General features: G+C 37.9%; 2 protein-coding genes across 16 annotated transcripts in view; one reads left to right on the top strand and one right to left on the bottom strand.

The window, feature by feature from the left end:
• LOC113071072 (dynamin-1-like) overlaps window positions 1-3,671 on the top strand; it is a 48,360-nt gene extending 44,689 nt beyond the window's left edge. For all 13 annotated transcript variants that reach the window (XR_003280026.1, XR_003280023.1, XR_003280030.1 and 10 more), the window contains one exon: window positions 1,737-3,671. The gene's annotated coding sequence lies outside the window, so the exon portion shown is untranslated. The remainder of the gene's footprint in view (window positions 1-1,736) is intronic.
• Window positions 3,672-4,687: 1,016 nt separating this feature from the next.
• LOC113071052 (golgin subfamily A member 2-like) overlaps window positions 4,688-16,166 on the bottom strand; it is an 18,879-nt gene continuing 7,400 nt past the window's right edge. For all 3 annotated transcript variants that reach the window (XM_026244421.1, XM_026244433.1, XM_026244428.1), the window contains 18 exons: window positions 16,157-16,166; window positions 14,946-15,052; window positions 14,808-14,866; window positions 14,597-14,738; window positions 14,426-14,515; window positions 14,240-14,347; window positions 12,737-12,824; window positions 11,969-12,105; window positions 11,632-11,850; window positions 11,446-11,559; window positions 10,351-10,575; window positions 9,344-9,443; window positions 9,181-9,269; window positions 8,852-9,011; window positions 8,383-8,550; window positions 7,680-7,786; window positions 7,444-7,597; window positions 4,688-6,486 (listed from right to left, as the gene is read on the bottom strand). The exon at window positions 16,157-16,166 is cut by the window's right edge and continues 84 nt beyond it. In XM_026244421.1, coding sequence (XP_026100206.1) covers window positions 6,209-6,486; window positions 7,444-7,597; window positions 7,680-7,786; window positions 8,383-8,550; window positions 8,852-9,011; window positions 9,181-9,269; window positions 9,344-9,443; window positions 10,351-10,575; window positions 11,446-11,559; window positions 11,632-11,850; window positions 11,969-12,105; window positions 12,737-12,824; window positions 14,240-14,347; window positions 14,426-14,515; window positions 14,597-14,738; window positions 14,808-14,866; window positions 14,946-15,052; window positions 16,157-16,166 — 2,355 coding nt within the window. In that variant the 3' untranslated portion in view covers window positions 4,688-6,208. The remainder of the gene's footprint in view (window positions 6,487-7,443; window positions 7,598-7,679; window positions 7,787-8,382; window positions 8,551-8,851; window positions 9,012-9,180; window positions 9,270-9,343; window positions 9,444-10,350; window positions 10,576-11,445; window positions 11,560-11,631; window positions 11,851-11,968; window positions 12,106-12,736; window positions 12,825-14,239; window positions 14,348-14,425; window positions 14,516-14,596; window positions 14,739-14,807; window positions 14,867-14,945; window positions 15,053-16,156) is intronic.

The raw sequence follows: 16,166 nt of genomic DNA, 5'->3' as shown, positions 1-16,166 counted from the left end.
GCTAATCTTATGAACAATGTCTGCAGAAATAAATATGGAAAAAAATCGATTCATGGCCTTTGAGAATCGATTTTGAATCGACCACATTTTAAAAAACGATTAATCGAAAAATCTATTTTTTACCCAGCAATATTAAATAGTCGGAGATTCCTTGTGGTTTGTGTAAAAAGGTTGGAGATGGAGACAGAAAGCTTTATACTGTGCGTGTGTTCTTTGCGTAATGGATGTGGAGAACTGTTCAATAAACAAATTGCTTAAATAGTCAGAGATTATTTCCTTGTGGTGTGCGTAAAAAGATTTTGGAGTTAAGAGTTGCATGTGACATAAACGTGCAGTGACTCAAGCCAGCTGACCAAATCGATTGCATTGTTTTAGCGTTATTGTGAAGTTCGATTAATATTATATTTTGTTGTAATATTATTTGTTGTATCTAAATGAGTCGCATGTATGTATAGGCTATCTGAAATTGTAATGAAAGTAATTATTTGGTTTTTTTTTTCGATTATTAAACTATTATTTCTGATTCTGCTTCTGCTTCAGATTAATAGCGCATTGCGCATATCTGAGAACTGATGTCTGTGTGTTTCAGACCCTGGCTGGCTGTGCACTGAAGTGTATATGACAATAAAGTAGTAAATCTCAATGTATATATTTTTAAAATGTATTTTAAATAGGCCTATAGGCTCATGGGTTTTTTGTAAAGAAAATAAAAAAAAATTCACAGCACCCCCTGTTCAAAATTACTTCCCGCGGCCCTGTCCTCCCGTCACATTTAACCCGGGCTCACGTTGAAAACACACAAAGTTTGTGTGTGCACCATCGTCTCCAGAGTTAATTCCAATTAAAACAAATAAAAATATAAACTAAACGTTTCATTTTCACCTAAAAGCAACACAGAAATCCTCTGAGGGCATTTTGAACCGAGCAGCAATAACCGTTAGAGACGCAAGAAGGCGCCAAATCTTGAAACGCAGCGAAGCGCGAACGTGGAGTGGGAGTGATGCGAGACAAAATATTTCGAAAGATTAAGTTCAATGTTTTTGTTAAATGTTACAGTTAATATATTAATTAAAATTAAAATATTGTAATGGAATCATAAAAAAAATAACTGAGGAGCTCTTATTATTCAGGCATATTTGACCGCGAAATGACTTGACTGACCAATCAGAATTAAGTATTCTAGAGGGAGAAAAAGTCTGACGGCAACTAATAAAATTAAAAATTGAAATTTTATTGAATTATTAAAAAGTTACAAAAAATACAAATAAAAAAATATTGCAGTACAGTCCTATAATGAGTAGAAAAATGAAATAATATTTTTGACATTTCATAGTAAAATTTACAATACTTTTTATAATTAAATTTTAAAAAATCTAAATAGAATCAGTTGCTTAAAATACTTTGAGACTTCTAAATAATCTGAAAAGTGTTAAAAAGATCTCATAGAATAAAATTTTCATCCAATGATTGACATTTAGACATCTTACATTCGACTTCAGTGAACAAACACTTAGTGTGGCCACTATATTACATTTTTCCTTGATTCTAAAGGAATGAGATGTACACTATTGAGTGATATTCACACGTTTCTCAGTAAGGAGAGCTGAACCGCACACATGAGCAGGGGTCGTGGGGTTTGTCTTCTCTCCGTGTGACTCTGAGGACAGTTTCTGCTCAGCTTTCTTTCGTCTTGATGCTTACTCTTCTGTTTTCTCCTTCTCTGCTTTCATGCTCAGCCGGTCAACTACAGGTGACCCTTCTCGACCCGAGAGCCCCTTTACTCCACCAGACCCTTAGCATCATTTCTTCTTCTGTTTTCCCCACAACCCGAACACGGACACAAGCAAAGGAACAACTTTCAGATGTTTCCTGCATCACCCGGTTTGAGAAATGAGTTTCTCTCTTTGGTTAAACCTCCTTCAAGCTCATGATTGTGGAGATCCAGTATCACAAACATCAGACCTTCTAGAAACTCCTCACATTGTGACCCTACAAAGGGATCGTCTTTCCACACCTGTATGAGTTTCTTTCTTCTGTGGAACACTAAAGAAAATGTTTTGAAGAACTAAATGGTCTCCAGGTCCATTGACTTCCATTGTAGGGACAAACAGTCCTGTTGGAAGTCAATGGAGCTCAAAACTGTTTGGTTCCCAACATTCTAAAAAAAATATTGAAGTTGTTTATTCCCCACATTGCAAAAAAAAGAAAAAAAAAGTATTTTTTGTGTAAAAAGATATTTACTGGAAAACCAGACAAAAGTATTGTTATAGTTTTTGTTTTGTTTTGTTATTTTACAGTGCAGATGTATAAGTACGAGGACGTGTGTTCACCTTCAGGTGATTGTGCTCAGAAAACATTCATTCATTAGTGAATCTGAACCTTCGGTGGGGCTGGATTGAATTAGAGAGTGCAATATATTCACCGGTCAGTCGTACAGTATCACACTGACCACACCTTCATGTCATTTAAACACAAATAGTGCAGTTTCAGGGTGAACAGACGTTCTCGAGTTCAGTGAGATGCTTGTGCGTGTACAATTCATTTAATAAGGTGAGACTAATGCTGAAGACTGGTGAGCGTTGTCCAGATGATCATGTCCAGATGGTTTTGTTTGGAATTGAACACCTGCTGTACAGTATATAGGCTACTGTGTAACAAACAGCATGTGAAAGTGCACTATTCGATGCTAAACAGAAGTATACAACATTGCATGTTTAATTCAGCAAGCTGCGTCCAGTTATTTTTTCCATTTTTAATTCTCAAATCTGCACATTTTTGGTCATTAGGGTATTCATACAGAACATCTGCATACTGTGCATAGTGTACATACTATATTCTGCAGAAACAGTGACAGTAGGATGATATTCTGAACATGTGTATGATTAAAGGTGCTGTAAGCAATGTTTAGTTTCCACCACGTCAATCAAACCACTTTTTTGGCAATCAAAAATAGTTTAAAGCACCTTTAAACATCACCGATGGACATCTTTTCACGTGTGCGTGGACTTTCCCCCGTGCATTAGAAATTATGCAACGTTATCTCAAGTCTAGGGTTCATTATGAAAATCAAAAGAAATGTTAAGCTTCAATGCTGGTCTATGCATAGAAATCACTTTAGTTCAGATGTTGTTTTGTTGAAAGTGAGAAAATATGAGCGCAACCCTCCGTAACGGTGGACTGTAATTCTGTTGTTTGTTGTAATATTAATCATAATTATAAAGATGATGAAGCCCGTTGCTAATAGTTGACGTTGTGGCATGACCAGACTGTCTGCGGTTTTAATTGTACCGTATCTGTAGTGTTTCCGTCCTCGACATTCACTGCAAACCTTCCCTGAGTCTTAGTAAACCCACGAACCAGCAAAGGTTTCTGGATGTTTAAGAGTTAAAGCGTTTGTCATGGACTGACTGTATCTTGAGTGTGGCGTATATTTGTGGTGCATTGTGCTTCCACTGTTTAGACACTAGTCCATGTGTGATTACTGGATGTTAAATTATTATGGGTAAGCGATGTATTTAAATTAAGCTATTGAGATGGAGTGTGTGGAGGAATAAAGCAGGCCTCTTTCTGTGTTTGGACACAAAGGTGTATTAATGCTCTGTGTGTGTCGTGTCCTGCTGTGTCTCTGCTTGGGCAGGACGTCGTCATCAATAAAGATCCGTGTACCAAAATGCTGTTTTTGTGGGGGGTTTTTTTTCCAGAGGTTTTAAAAGCTGTTTTAGCCATTTAGAAATAAATAATGCATAATTATGACATATGTTTTATGAAATGTCAAAACTGACATAAATCATAAAAAGTATGACAAAAGGCAATAAATATGATTTAGATTGAGATAATCAAAATTATGAAGTAGCAAGTCAATATTATGAGATGATTAAATTATGAGATAAGACCTACTGAGCCATAATTAAAAGAATTATTATAATTATGAGAAAAAAGTAAAAATTCTAAAAAAGGTCAGGGATTATGAGATAAAAAGTCATTTAGGAGATTAAAAAAATCATAATTATGAGATAAAAAGTCATTTATGAGATAAATCGTGAGATAAGACGCACTAAGCCATAATTATAAGATAATGTCATAATTATGGGTGAAAATTATAAAATTAAAACATGAGGTCAAAGTTATGAGACAAAAAGGTTTAATGAGCCATGAAAACTCAATTGTGGAATAAAGTCAAAATTATGATATTAGGTCATAACTATGAAAGTAATGAGATCGACCTACAGAGTCATGAGGAGAGATAAAGCTCAATCATGACACTCATAATCAGGAGATTAAAATTGACATTAAATCATAATAACTATGATAAAATGTCATGAGATTGACCTACTGAGTCCTAATTATGAGATAAAAGTTCAATTATGACAAAATCATAATTATAAAATCAAAAGGTCATAATTACAACAGGCCAATTATTGGATAAAAAGTCTAAATTATGACTATTTTAATTATGAGATAAAAGGCGATTATTGTCATTATTTGACTTGTGTCATAATTCGATATTTTCCTCGTTGAGGGAATTAAACGCATGCTGATTAAAACAGTTTTAGCAGAAAACTGTCATTATATACAACACAAACACTTGAAATCATGCGTTGCACTAAACATGTCAACCTCAAAAAAAATAAAAATCACAGTTTTGTGAAAAGAACATGAAATCATGGACTTCAGACGTAAAACGCTCTTCGTGTTTCTCAAATCAGGTTTATTTAGGAGGCAAATCATCACTCGAACTACTCATTACTCCTTCACTGTGTTCCATCAGTCTGAATTAAAACAGATTAGTGTGTAATTATCCCAAATAAATAGACTTCTCCTTTAGTTCGGCCGTAGTATGAAAGCACACACGCATCCCGTCCTCTCTTCTCCAGATTCATCCCAGTCTTCCCACACTCACTATACAGTATGATACACAGTTACACTATTTACACCTCTGTAACATGAACAAGCTCTCGGTGCAGCTTCTACAAATCAATCAACGTCTGATTACAGCCCAAACCCAAAACAATCACTGGAAAATATATTCATACATGAGAACGCAGATAGAAACGATGCAGAAGCTGGAGGTGAAATACCCCGGTACTGGAGACCAGACAGTGTTCAGATGTAAACTCGATCCACATGCTTCCAGTTACAGGAGTTCACTTGAATCCTTCAGGGGTAAATAGATAAAGCAATGCTTTCCATGAAGCCTGTGTGTAAAAATAAAGCATTAGAGAGTCATGCACAATGCATTCTGCTCTAGAACCGGCTGAATGTTTTTGTAAATAACTATGATTACAATCCTAAAGAGCACAGTGCATCTAAAGCATCCTTTATGAAATGCACTGTGCTCTTTAAAGGTGTAGCTGCGGTCACAATTATTCACGTAAACATAAGACATGACCAAGAGCTTTATCTTAACACAAGTGTTTGCAAACCCGTCTTTATGGATGATCTCAGCATTCAAGCTTTGCTCATGTAAGAGGAATTATTACAAATCTTTATTTCTAATATATATATATTTATATATACACAGCTCTCGTAAACCCTCGATCATTCACTCGACATACAAACAACTCTTAAAACTCTCGCTAGCGTCACAAACAGTGGGCAACATCTCGAAAGCTTCGTCATCACGCGGTCTGGAAAAAACAATCACAAGGTGCCTCACGTGTTTCTAGAAAAAAAAAAAAAGAGCATTACATCTTTCAATAAATCCCAATTGGAAAAGAAAAACAACCCGGTCTTAAGCTTCCTGTGTCCACTGAACACTTTCGGCTCGGCTCCTTTCTAATCTAAAATGAGATGCATAAAGAACGTCTTCAGACTGAATTATTCATGAATTACTCTTTAGTTCTGCTTTCTCAAAACTCTGTCCTACATGCTGCAAACGAACAATCACTCCACAATCAGATTCTCTCAGAAAACACTTTTTATCACCGTACTCCAGACCTGCTTTATCCTATCAACACTACTAATCGCTGTGCCCTAGCTAGTGTGCGAGTTCATGGATCTGACTCATACTGATGTGAATCACTGGTCTATATTGCACTTGTTTGATGCAGTGAAAGAGGACAAAAGGGTCAGGGAAAAGACAGAGCAGCGATTAACTGGTTTCCACAAACCGAACAGAGCTTCAGAATGCATCGCATGTCTCTTATTTACTGTAGAAAGCAGAGAAACTAAGAGGGAAACCCATTTGATACGTGTGAGCCGGACGCTGTCAGACCACCAGGATCTTGACCTCGTCTTGTTCGTCCGGCCGGTAGAAGAAGGGGATGCAGGGGTTCTCTCCCAGGAAGGGAGCGGGTCTGGCCTGAGGGTTCTGGATCTCCTGTAGGAGCTGCATGATCTGGCGGGCCGTGCCGTCCTCGGTGGGTCTCAGGGACGGGCCGTCCGGAGCCGATCCCGGTCTCTCTGAACTCTGGGATTGAGTTTGAGGGTCTGAGCTGGACTGAGACGCTGTAGACGGCTCCTCCGCTGCGCTCAGCTCCAGAACGGCTGAGAGGAGACCGAATAGTTTAGGAAAACCACACACAACAGCTGGACACAATACTGTAATATTACTGTAAATTATATTTTGTCTTATTTGATGATGCAAAAACTGTCAGTAGATTCCCTCAGAGCCAGAATGACGAAATGTTTTAATCATCAGAGCGAGAAGTTGTAACCAAAAAACAAAGATTTTACGCATAATGTGGGACTTTAGCAAATACAGAAGACAAAAAAAGTCACACAAGGATTCTTGGATCATTTGTAAGTGAACTTCCATGATTTATGGATTGGATTTTTGAAAATAGAATTTCTACCTGAAAAAAAAAGTATTTTAACTAAAATGTACTGACTTTTATATTTTAAATTAATACGTGAAAATAATACTTCTAATCATAGTAATTCATAACTAATATTATTAATTATATACAAACATTTTATAAAAAGTAGAAAAGATTATATTGACTTTTCCTTTTATATTGTAAATTAATATGAAAATTACACTAATATTTATATAATTAGTTTTTTTTAATGGCGCATAACTAGAATCATTTAAATTGGCTATAAAAATTTTAATAGAAAGTCTTAAATTTAAATTGTCAATGTTTCTAGTTATGCTCAGTCTTAAAATGATTATTGATGCATTATTTAATTATCAATGTTAGTATTAATAAGTAATAATCACAATAATACTATAATAATTACAATAATAATAAAAGCAATATTGTTTTAATATATACATTTAAAATCTAAACTGAAAAATCTTAGAAATTTCTGATGTATATATTAAAACAATACTGTTTTTTTATACTACTGTGATTATTAGTTATTGATAATAATATTGGTAATTAAACAAAAAAAAGTTTTAAACTGAGCTTTTTCAAAAAACTGAATCACTGAAGTTGAACCAGTTCACTGAATCGACTCATCTGAACGAACTGAATCAGTGTGTCTGTGCTGCGGCACCTGGGCTGTCCGTGTGTCCGTCAGCAGGATGGGGGTGTTCTCCTCCGGAGGACAGGAGGTCAGGGTTACTGATGGCACTCATGTATCTGCTGTACCACTCGTTCCGCTCGCCCACCAGACGCATGACCAGATCCTGCAGCTCCGCCAGCTTCGCCTGAACACACACACACACACTCAGGTCATCATCACGCCACAGACAGCACTCCATCGCTCCATCACACAGCTGCTCCTCGTACCTTCATCTCCTCCTTGTCTTTGGCCAGCAGGTTGATGTACTGCTCCTTCTCAAAGTGTCTTTGTTTCATGATGGCTCTCTGGTTCTGATACAGCGCGATGTATTCACCTACACACACACACACACACACACACAACACATCTGTAAGCTCAAACAATATCAAATTTAACTACTACAGCTCTACAAGTTTAAAAACTCTTTCAAATAACATTTTCAAATAACATTCACGCTGAATATGGACGCTGACTATATGAGTACTGATTTTTTTTTAAACAAATTTTTTTTTAATAAAATAAAATAAATTAAATATGTACAGGTGCTGGTCATAGAATTAGAATATCATCAAAAAGTTGATTTCACTAATTCCATTCAAAGGGTGAAACTTGTATATTATATTCATTCATTACACAGACTGATATATTTCATATGTTTGTTTCTTTTAATTTTGAGGAATATAACTCACAACTAAGGAACATTACATATATGACCAGCACCTGTATATATATATATATAAAATATTATTAATTATTATTATTAATACTATTAATAAAATAAAAGGTTTAAAACTGAGCAGAAGTAGAAACATTTAAATTGTATTCTATATAGCGTTGACTGTGCTTTATGAATCTTTTAAACAGTATTTCTCCTAATATATCATGAGTAGTGTAACTGGAGAGAGCTCTCAGCACGCAGCGGTGTCTGACCGATGGTGTCCGTCTCTCCTGACAGCTGAATACAGCGGTGCTCCAGCTCCTCCACCCGCTCCTTCAGATCCACCTTCTCCTGCATCAGTGCTGTGAAACGCTCCTGGAGTTTCTCCATCGCCCCCCGCAGAGCCTCGTGCACCTCCGCCGGGACCCCGTCAGGGCCAACTACACACACACACACACACACACACACACAGAGACACACACACACAGACAGACAGACAGACAGACAGACACACACACACACGAAGACGCACACGCAGACACACAGACACACACGATCAGTTATAAAACAAAATATCAAAGATGTTTCCATGACATACTTTAAAGTGAATTAATAAAAATGTCCATGAATCACCTTAAAGTTAATAAAATGAAAACAAATGAACAAGTTAGAACCACATGAATGTGTTTTGTATTGTGTCTGTCTGTAAGGTACAGTGCAGGGTTATTATAGTTGACAAACCTGTGCTGTGATGAGGATGAGGATGAGGATGCTGCTCGTGGCTCATGGCCATCATCTGCTGGCGAGCGGCGTGATGAAGTCTCCTCTCCTCCTCGAAGCGGAAGCTCATCTCATCTCGCTCCTCCTCCAGACGAGACAGAGCGGAGTGGATAAACTCCTCCTACAGCCGTCACACAACAGGAAACCACTCACTTCAGACAGGAACTACATGATTACTGAAGAAAACATGTCAGACGGAGCGTAGTTCATCCTTCTGATGTGACTGTAATGTTGTCTGTAAATCTCCAGCTCCACACACGTGTTGTATGTATATATGTGAATGCACTCACCATCTCTTCTCTGCTCTCGAAGTCCTCTGGGATGGCGATGTGTGTCTTCTGGAAGCTCTCCGGGAGAGAACGACTCTCCAGTCCATCACCTGGAAACAGCAGCAGGGAAATCTTCAGTAGACAGCGTTTGGTGAAACAGAGGTTTCTCTGAGGAGAGACTCACCGTCGTCTCTGTGTGAGGTGTTCAGGGACGAGCCGCTCAGAAGCTCCTGCACCTCTGTCTTCAGCTCCTCGTTATCTCTGGCCAGCTGCTTCAGCTTCTCCTGCAGGGGGCAGCGATCTTATAATCCTCATATTATATACACACCTCCACCACTTCCTGGAGCCACTGATACTCATCACACATGCACAGATCTTCATTATAGAGTATAGAAGTGGTTAGAGCCCCATGTGTTTAATTACGATTTGCAAGAGTTAAACCCTAGATTGAAAATATTAATAAACCTGTAATATCTCAATGATTCGCAATGATTTGCATCTTGAAAAGCATTGTGCAACGTGAATTGAATTGATATTAAAATACAGATTCAGCAAAGAACCAAATATTTATTTATTTAAGTCAATGATTTTAAGTTTAATGCTCACATGATATGCACATTTTTAACGAAGTGTTCGTTCTTTGCAACGGTAAATTATTATTTTGAGTTTTGTGACTGGATTGAATCACTGTAATAATGATAATCTGTTTTTTTATCTTTATAATGTAGTGACAACTTCCTTAAAACACACGTGCTAAAAAGAGAAAGCCACACATGGTGAATATTAATAATATCAGAAACACAAATAAAACTTTGAAGCAATTTTCACTCAGAAATTGCTAGTGAATTTTACAAAAGCTCAAAGAAACAGCAAATAACATTTATTTTTATTTCCAATTTCAGTACTTTTGCTGTGCTTTTTTTTGTGTGCTTTTCTTGTATTTAGCTTTAATTTATTTTATTTTCACACTTTCGTAAGAAATTTTCATGCTTTTTAATTTTTTTTTAAAACATTTCTTCTATTTAGCTTTAATTTATTTTAAATTAAAATTTTAGTAATTATAACTTTTTTATTTTTAAAACATATTCTATATAGCTTGAATTTATTTTTATTTATTTTCACACTTTTGTTTCAATTTGAGTAATTTTCATGTTTTTTTAATTAATAATATATATTTGTAATTGTGCGTACCTGCGCCTCCTGCAGCTGCACGTGACTCTGCTCCAGCTGCACTTTGCCCTGCACCTCGTCGTGCTGCAGTTGGTCCATCAGCTGCGTCTGCTGCAGGAACTGATGGTGCAGATGCTCTCGCTCCGTCACCAGCTGCTGGTATCCAGCGCTGTACTGCTGCAGGTGAGCCAGATACTGATCCCTCTGCTCCTGCACAGACGCCAGCTCTCCACACTTCTCCTGCAGCTGATGGAGGAAGGAAGGAGTTAGGAGCGCACAGACTACAGGGATTCACTGAGACAGTCTTCGTTTACAAGACTTTTATCTACTCAATTTCCCTTTCTTGGGAATTTTATCTAGTTAATTTCCATAACTAGGGATGCACCATATAATCGGCCACCATATCGGTATCAACCGATAAATTTGAACATTTCTGTTAGCGTTACCGATAAGATAATTTGGCAGATAATTCTAAAAAAAATTGTTAAAAATTTTAGATTTAGACTTATGATTTAACATATCGGTTATCGGCTTTCATATTTAAAGAATTATCGGTTATCGGTATCGGCCTTAATTTTCATCTATCAATAACTTAAGACATTCACATGGTGACAAATAATATTAACTTAATATTTTATACAAATATCTCATTAAGTTTTTATCGTTTTATTTGTTTGCGTTTTATTTTAACTGTAGCTGAATTTAAATCATATATATTTATTATTAGTATATTATCATTATTACTGATAATGTTGTTTTAACTTATGTTTTATAAAACTCAAGACAGAAATACAGTACTGTTTAAATTAAAATTGTGCTTTGAATATTGGATAATTATTTAATTTATAATTATTTAATAAATCTTTTTAAATAATTTAAAAATGATTTAATTTCACACAAGTTACAAAACTAACAATTCTGTCATAAATGTTGCATTTTCACACGTTCAAACCTGATATTTTAGCATTTTAAATCCTTGAGCTTTTGTTTTGGTGGAATGTTAGTTGAAAGTCTTTCCACAGACATGGAAACTGTGTACGGTTTGATGCGTTTAGTGTGAATCAAGCCGTTAAAAACCTGCTTTAAGGCAACTTTTATTTCCGTGCAGACACAAACCTGTTCTTTGGCACCGTGCAGATCTTCCTGCAGCTGACCGATCTTACGAGCGATCTCCTTCTTGATGTGCTGCTCGGACTGCAGAGCGCTGGTCAGCTCCATGTTCTCATTGGTCTGGAGGACAGAGGTCAGAGGTCAGGGGTCAGGTTCTCTCCCGAACACAAGTCATCTGTCACTGGAGCTCACCAGCTTGACGAAGCCGTTCTGCAGCTCGGCCAGCTGGTCTTTGAGGTCTCTGTTCTGGGCCAGGGCTCTGCTGATGGTGGCCTTGTCGCTCTGGACGTCCTCCAGAATCTGCAGTCGATCCTGAGCCTCTTCAGCGGCGCGTTCTGCCTGTCTCTCCAGTTCCTCCAGCCTCACTTCCTGTTCCTGCACCAGTCGGCTCAGCTGCTCGTTGTCTCGCACCTTCAGGACACAATAGAGCGTGCAAATGAGGGTCTGATCTATTCCTGACAGGCAAGAGATTTTCTGCCAATATCAAATTAAGCAACACTGTGAATATAATCTGGTCAGTGAGGGTCACCTGAGCCTGGTACTGCAGACTGAGAGCGTCTCTCTCCTCCTGAAGACTGCGGATGGTCTCCTGAAGGGTCAGTTCACTCTCTGAAGGACCCGAGACCTGTGACACGGCCTGCAGCTCCTGCTCTTTACTCATCACAGCTGCGGACACAACACACACCGCTCATCTTCCTGTCTGGACACCGAGAGGCCAGACACATACTCAGAGAGAAGTGTTTTTGTAGAGTATGTTTTGGTTATTTCCTCATTTGATGAAAAAGCGAACAGGTCGGTGTTTAGTTTTTCCCAAAAGTAGTGACGATACATTCAACAATGTATCAAAACGTATCAAAAAACAAAACATTTCACACCAAACCAGTTAAAAGCACATGATCTATGATGTCCGAAGCTTCAGTATCTGGTTCAAACGAATGAACCTCAGTGCCTTATCCTTTACATTATAATGTGTTAGCATTATATATATTGAGCTCAAAAATGAACTTTGGCCATGAAATAACAGTCTAAGGACTGAGGCAGACTTAAAATAAACAGATGATAGATTTAATTTATTTGACTTATTTCAGTGCCAGTACACTGACACTAATGACTTTGACAAGGACCATTATTTATATAAAATATAATAAAAGAATCAGATGTAGAACCAGATGTGTTTCCGGTACAATAGTGTTGAAAGCGTGGCTGGTTCAGAAGACTTCTCTTCTCCATCACTAGGGAAAGGTGCTTTACTGTGTCATGATCACAGAGAACGGGACGTGAAGGTCTGGTGTCGTACCTGCAGTGTTCTCCAGCTCGGAGATCTTCTCCTGAAGCTCCTGAATCTGAGCAGCAGTGCTGTCACGCTCCTCTGACATCAGACGCACCTACACACACACACACACACAGAGAGAGACACACACACACAGAGAGACACACAGAGAGAGACACAGACACACACACACACACACACAGACAGACACAGAGAGAGAGACACACACAGAGAGAGAGACACACACACAGAGAGACACACACACAGAGAGAGACACACACAGAGAGAGACACACACACACACAGAGAGAGAGAGACACACACACACACACACAGACAGACACACAGACACACACACACAGAGAGAGACACACACACACACAGAGACACACACACAGAGAGAGACACACACACAGAGAGAGACACACACACAGAGAGAGACACACACACAGAGAGAGACAAACACACAGAGAGAGAGAGACACACACACACAGAGAGAGAGAGACACACACACACACACACACACAGAGACACACACACACACACACACACACACAGAGAGACACACACACACACAGAGAGAGAGAGACACACACACAGAGAGAGAGACACACACAGAGAGAGAGACACACACACACACAGAGAGACACACACACAGAGAGAGACACACACACAGAGAGAGACACACACACACACACACACACAGAGAGAGAGAGACACACACACACACACACACACACAGAGAGACACACACACACACACAGAGAGAGAGAGAGAGACGCACACAGAGAGAGAGACACACACACACACACACACACACAGAGAGACACACACACAGAGACACACACACACACACACAGGAAGTTTGAACACCATTAAAAAACTAAATCTTTTGCCATTTTTCAGTCTGGAAGTCTAAGCAGCACAAATATGAGATGTTAAATGTTTATCATAGCACAGTTCAAATCAGTCTTATTTATCAGTGAGATATCTTCAAAAGTTTTTATTCATATTTTAATTTATATAAAATTTTAATTTTGCTGTCTTTTTTTATTTATTTATTTATTTATTAAGCTTTTCATTAATGTTCTGAATTTGTTATATTTTTGTCCTTTTATATTTTTAAATATTTATTACTTTTTATTACTGTTCTGAAGTAGTGTGTTTTTTAATTTTGCTGTAATTTTTTACATGTATTTATTACTTTTTATTAATATTCTGAATTTTTTTTTAGTTTTTGTCTTAATTTTGCGGTCTTTTTTATTTATTTATTTATTTATTTTAAGTTAATTAAAATGAAAATAAGAAGTCCTGCCTTGACAAGTATCTAAAATAAAAAAAAGTTAACATTTATTATTTGATTTCAGTTAAAGTTTATTTAATTTAAGCTTTTTTTTTTATGGTTTTAGATTGAGTTAATTATAATAATCCTTTAGTTTCAAATGGATTCTTTCTGAAAAATTCCACACTGTTCGAGTCATTTGGTCCGTTGACATACTGTAATATTTTTGAGTATTACAGGTGTGTTCACCTGAGACAGAAGCTGCTCTGTTTTGTCCTTCCACACGCGTCCCTCCTCCTGTATCTGTGCAGCGTACTGATCTCTCTCCACCTGCAGCTGAGCCACCGACTCCATCAGCTGCACACACACACACACACACACTCAGGATGATGCTCACACACACACACACATGTCCCAGGTGACAGCAGCACACACCTGAGCCGCGTGAGCCTCGATCTGGTGCTTCTCTTCCAGAAGGAGCTGGACCTGCTGCTGCTCGGACGGAGACCCCGACTGACCGGAGAACTGCGGGAGCGATGGGAAGAGTGTTCTCACGTCACAGGAGCTCGATCAGGAGCACAGTAGATGTTTAAAGCGTGTCCTCACCTGCTGCAGCATGCTGTCAGCCATCTCCAGCCGCTTCCGGAGCTCATCCACCTCCTGCTTCAAAACGCTGTTCTCCTTTACTCTCAGCTTGAGCTGCTCGGACAGCTCTGAGCTCTGCTGCCGGCTCTCCTCGCTCACATTACTGACACACACAGACATATTCACATCACATCTGCTGCTAAACCAGGAGTAAACAACTGAAGAGTCTTACCTGAACCGGAGGACTTCCAATCGGAGACTGTCCCGCTCTCGTTCAAGCTCTTTATTATGCTGCAGAAACAAAAGAGAGCTTGAACGGTGTCGCTGTGTCAGATGCAGCTGATGATGAAGAGAAACGAGGATCTGGTACCTTCTCAAACTGCTTCTGCTGTGTGGAGACTGAAGACAGAGTCCTCTCCAGCTCAGACACTCTCTGTTTACTGAGCTGCAGCCGCGAGCTCAGATCCTCTGCTTCAGCTGCACACACACACACACACACACACACACACACACACGTTTGTTTTAGTGTAAAGTGTGTTCATCCCATAGGTGTAATGGTTTTTATTCTGTAGAAACTGTATATTCTATGTCCCTTCACCAACCCTACACCTAACCCTAACCCTCACAGGAAACTTTGTGCATTTTTACTTTCTCAAAAAAACTCATTCTGTATGATTTATAAGTGTTTTGAAAAATGGGGACATGGGTTATGTCCTCATAAGTCACCCTCTCCTTGTAATACCTGTGTCATACCCATGACATTATACAGAGATGTGTCCTGATATGATACAAAAACATGCCCACAGAGCCAAGTCATACATTATATTGTGCATAAAGAAAAATAAGTCTTTTTTTTAAGCATAATATGATTTTTTATTTTTTTTTTGTAGTTGACAAAACCCCATTTATAACTGCCACTGAGATTCCAATTGTACAAATGTAAATGAGTTAAATTTTTCTACAATTACATATATTCATAAAAAAAAAATTTTCATTCTTAAAAGACCAACTGAGTTAATATAATTTATACAGCTTCAATTCAATGATTTATTACAGGGTGTTTATGACCAGATACAATATCTAAAGAAATACAGAACGAAATTATATTTAGCAGAAAGAAAGAGACGCATGAGAGGTTAATATATCTGCTAATGTACCTGAATAAAATCTATTTATAACTGCTCTGGAGATTTCAATGGTTCGAGCGTAAATCAGTTCTGCTTTCAATGAAACTAAATCTTGTATTTTTTTCTTATTACAAATATTCATAAATACATTTTATTTCTTAAAAAATCAACTGAGTTCACTAGTTTCAGAAAACCCTATTTAAAAAGAAAATGAAAAATGAGATTAACATAGTTTTTACAGATTCAGGTCACTATTAATATTCATATCCAGCACATGCTTCACCACAACAGGCAGAGAAAGAGAGTAAGAAAAGATCTGTTTTAGGGGGTTTGGAATTGGCAATGACCTATGACCTACACATGTTCTTAACGTGTTTTTGAGATGATTCAGAGCATGCGGTGTCCCTCACACACACACACACACACACACACACACACACACACACACACACACCTGTCTTGTG

The sequence above is a fragment of the Carassius auratus genome, chromosome 5 (assembly GCF_003368295.1).
Source record: "Carassius auratus strain Wakin chromosome 5, ASM336829v1, whole genome shotgun sequence".
In the NCBI taxonomy this organism is placed as follows: Eukaryota; Metazoa; Chordata; class Actinopteri; order Cypriniformes; family Cyprinidae; genus Carassius; species Carassius auratus.
The sequence above is the reverse complement of the archived record's forward strand: the minus strand, read 5'-3'. Positions and strand labels throughout refer to the sequence as shown.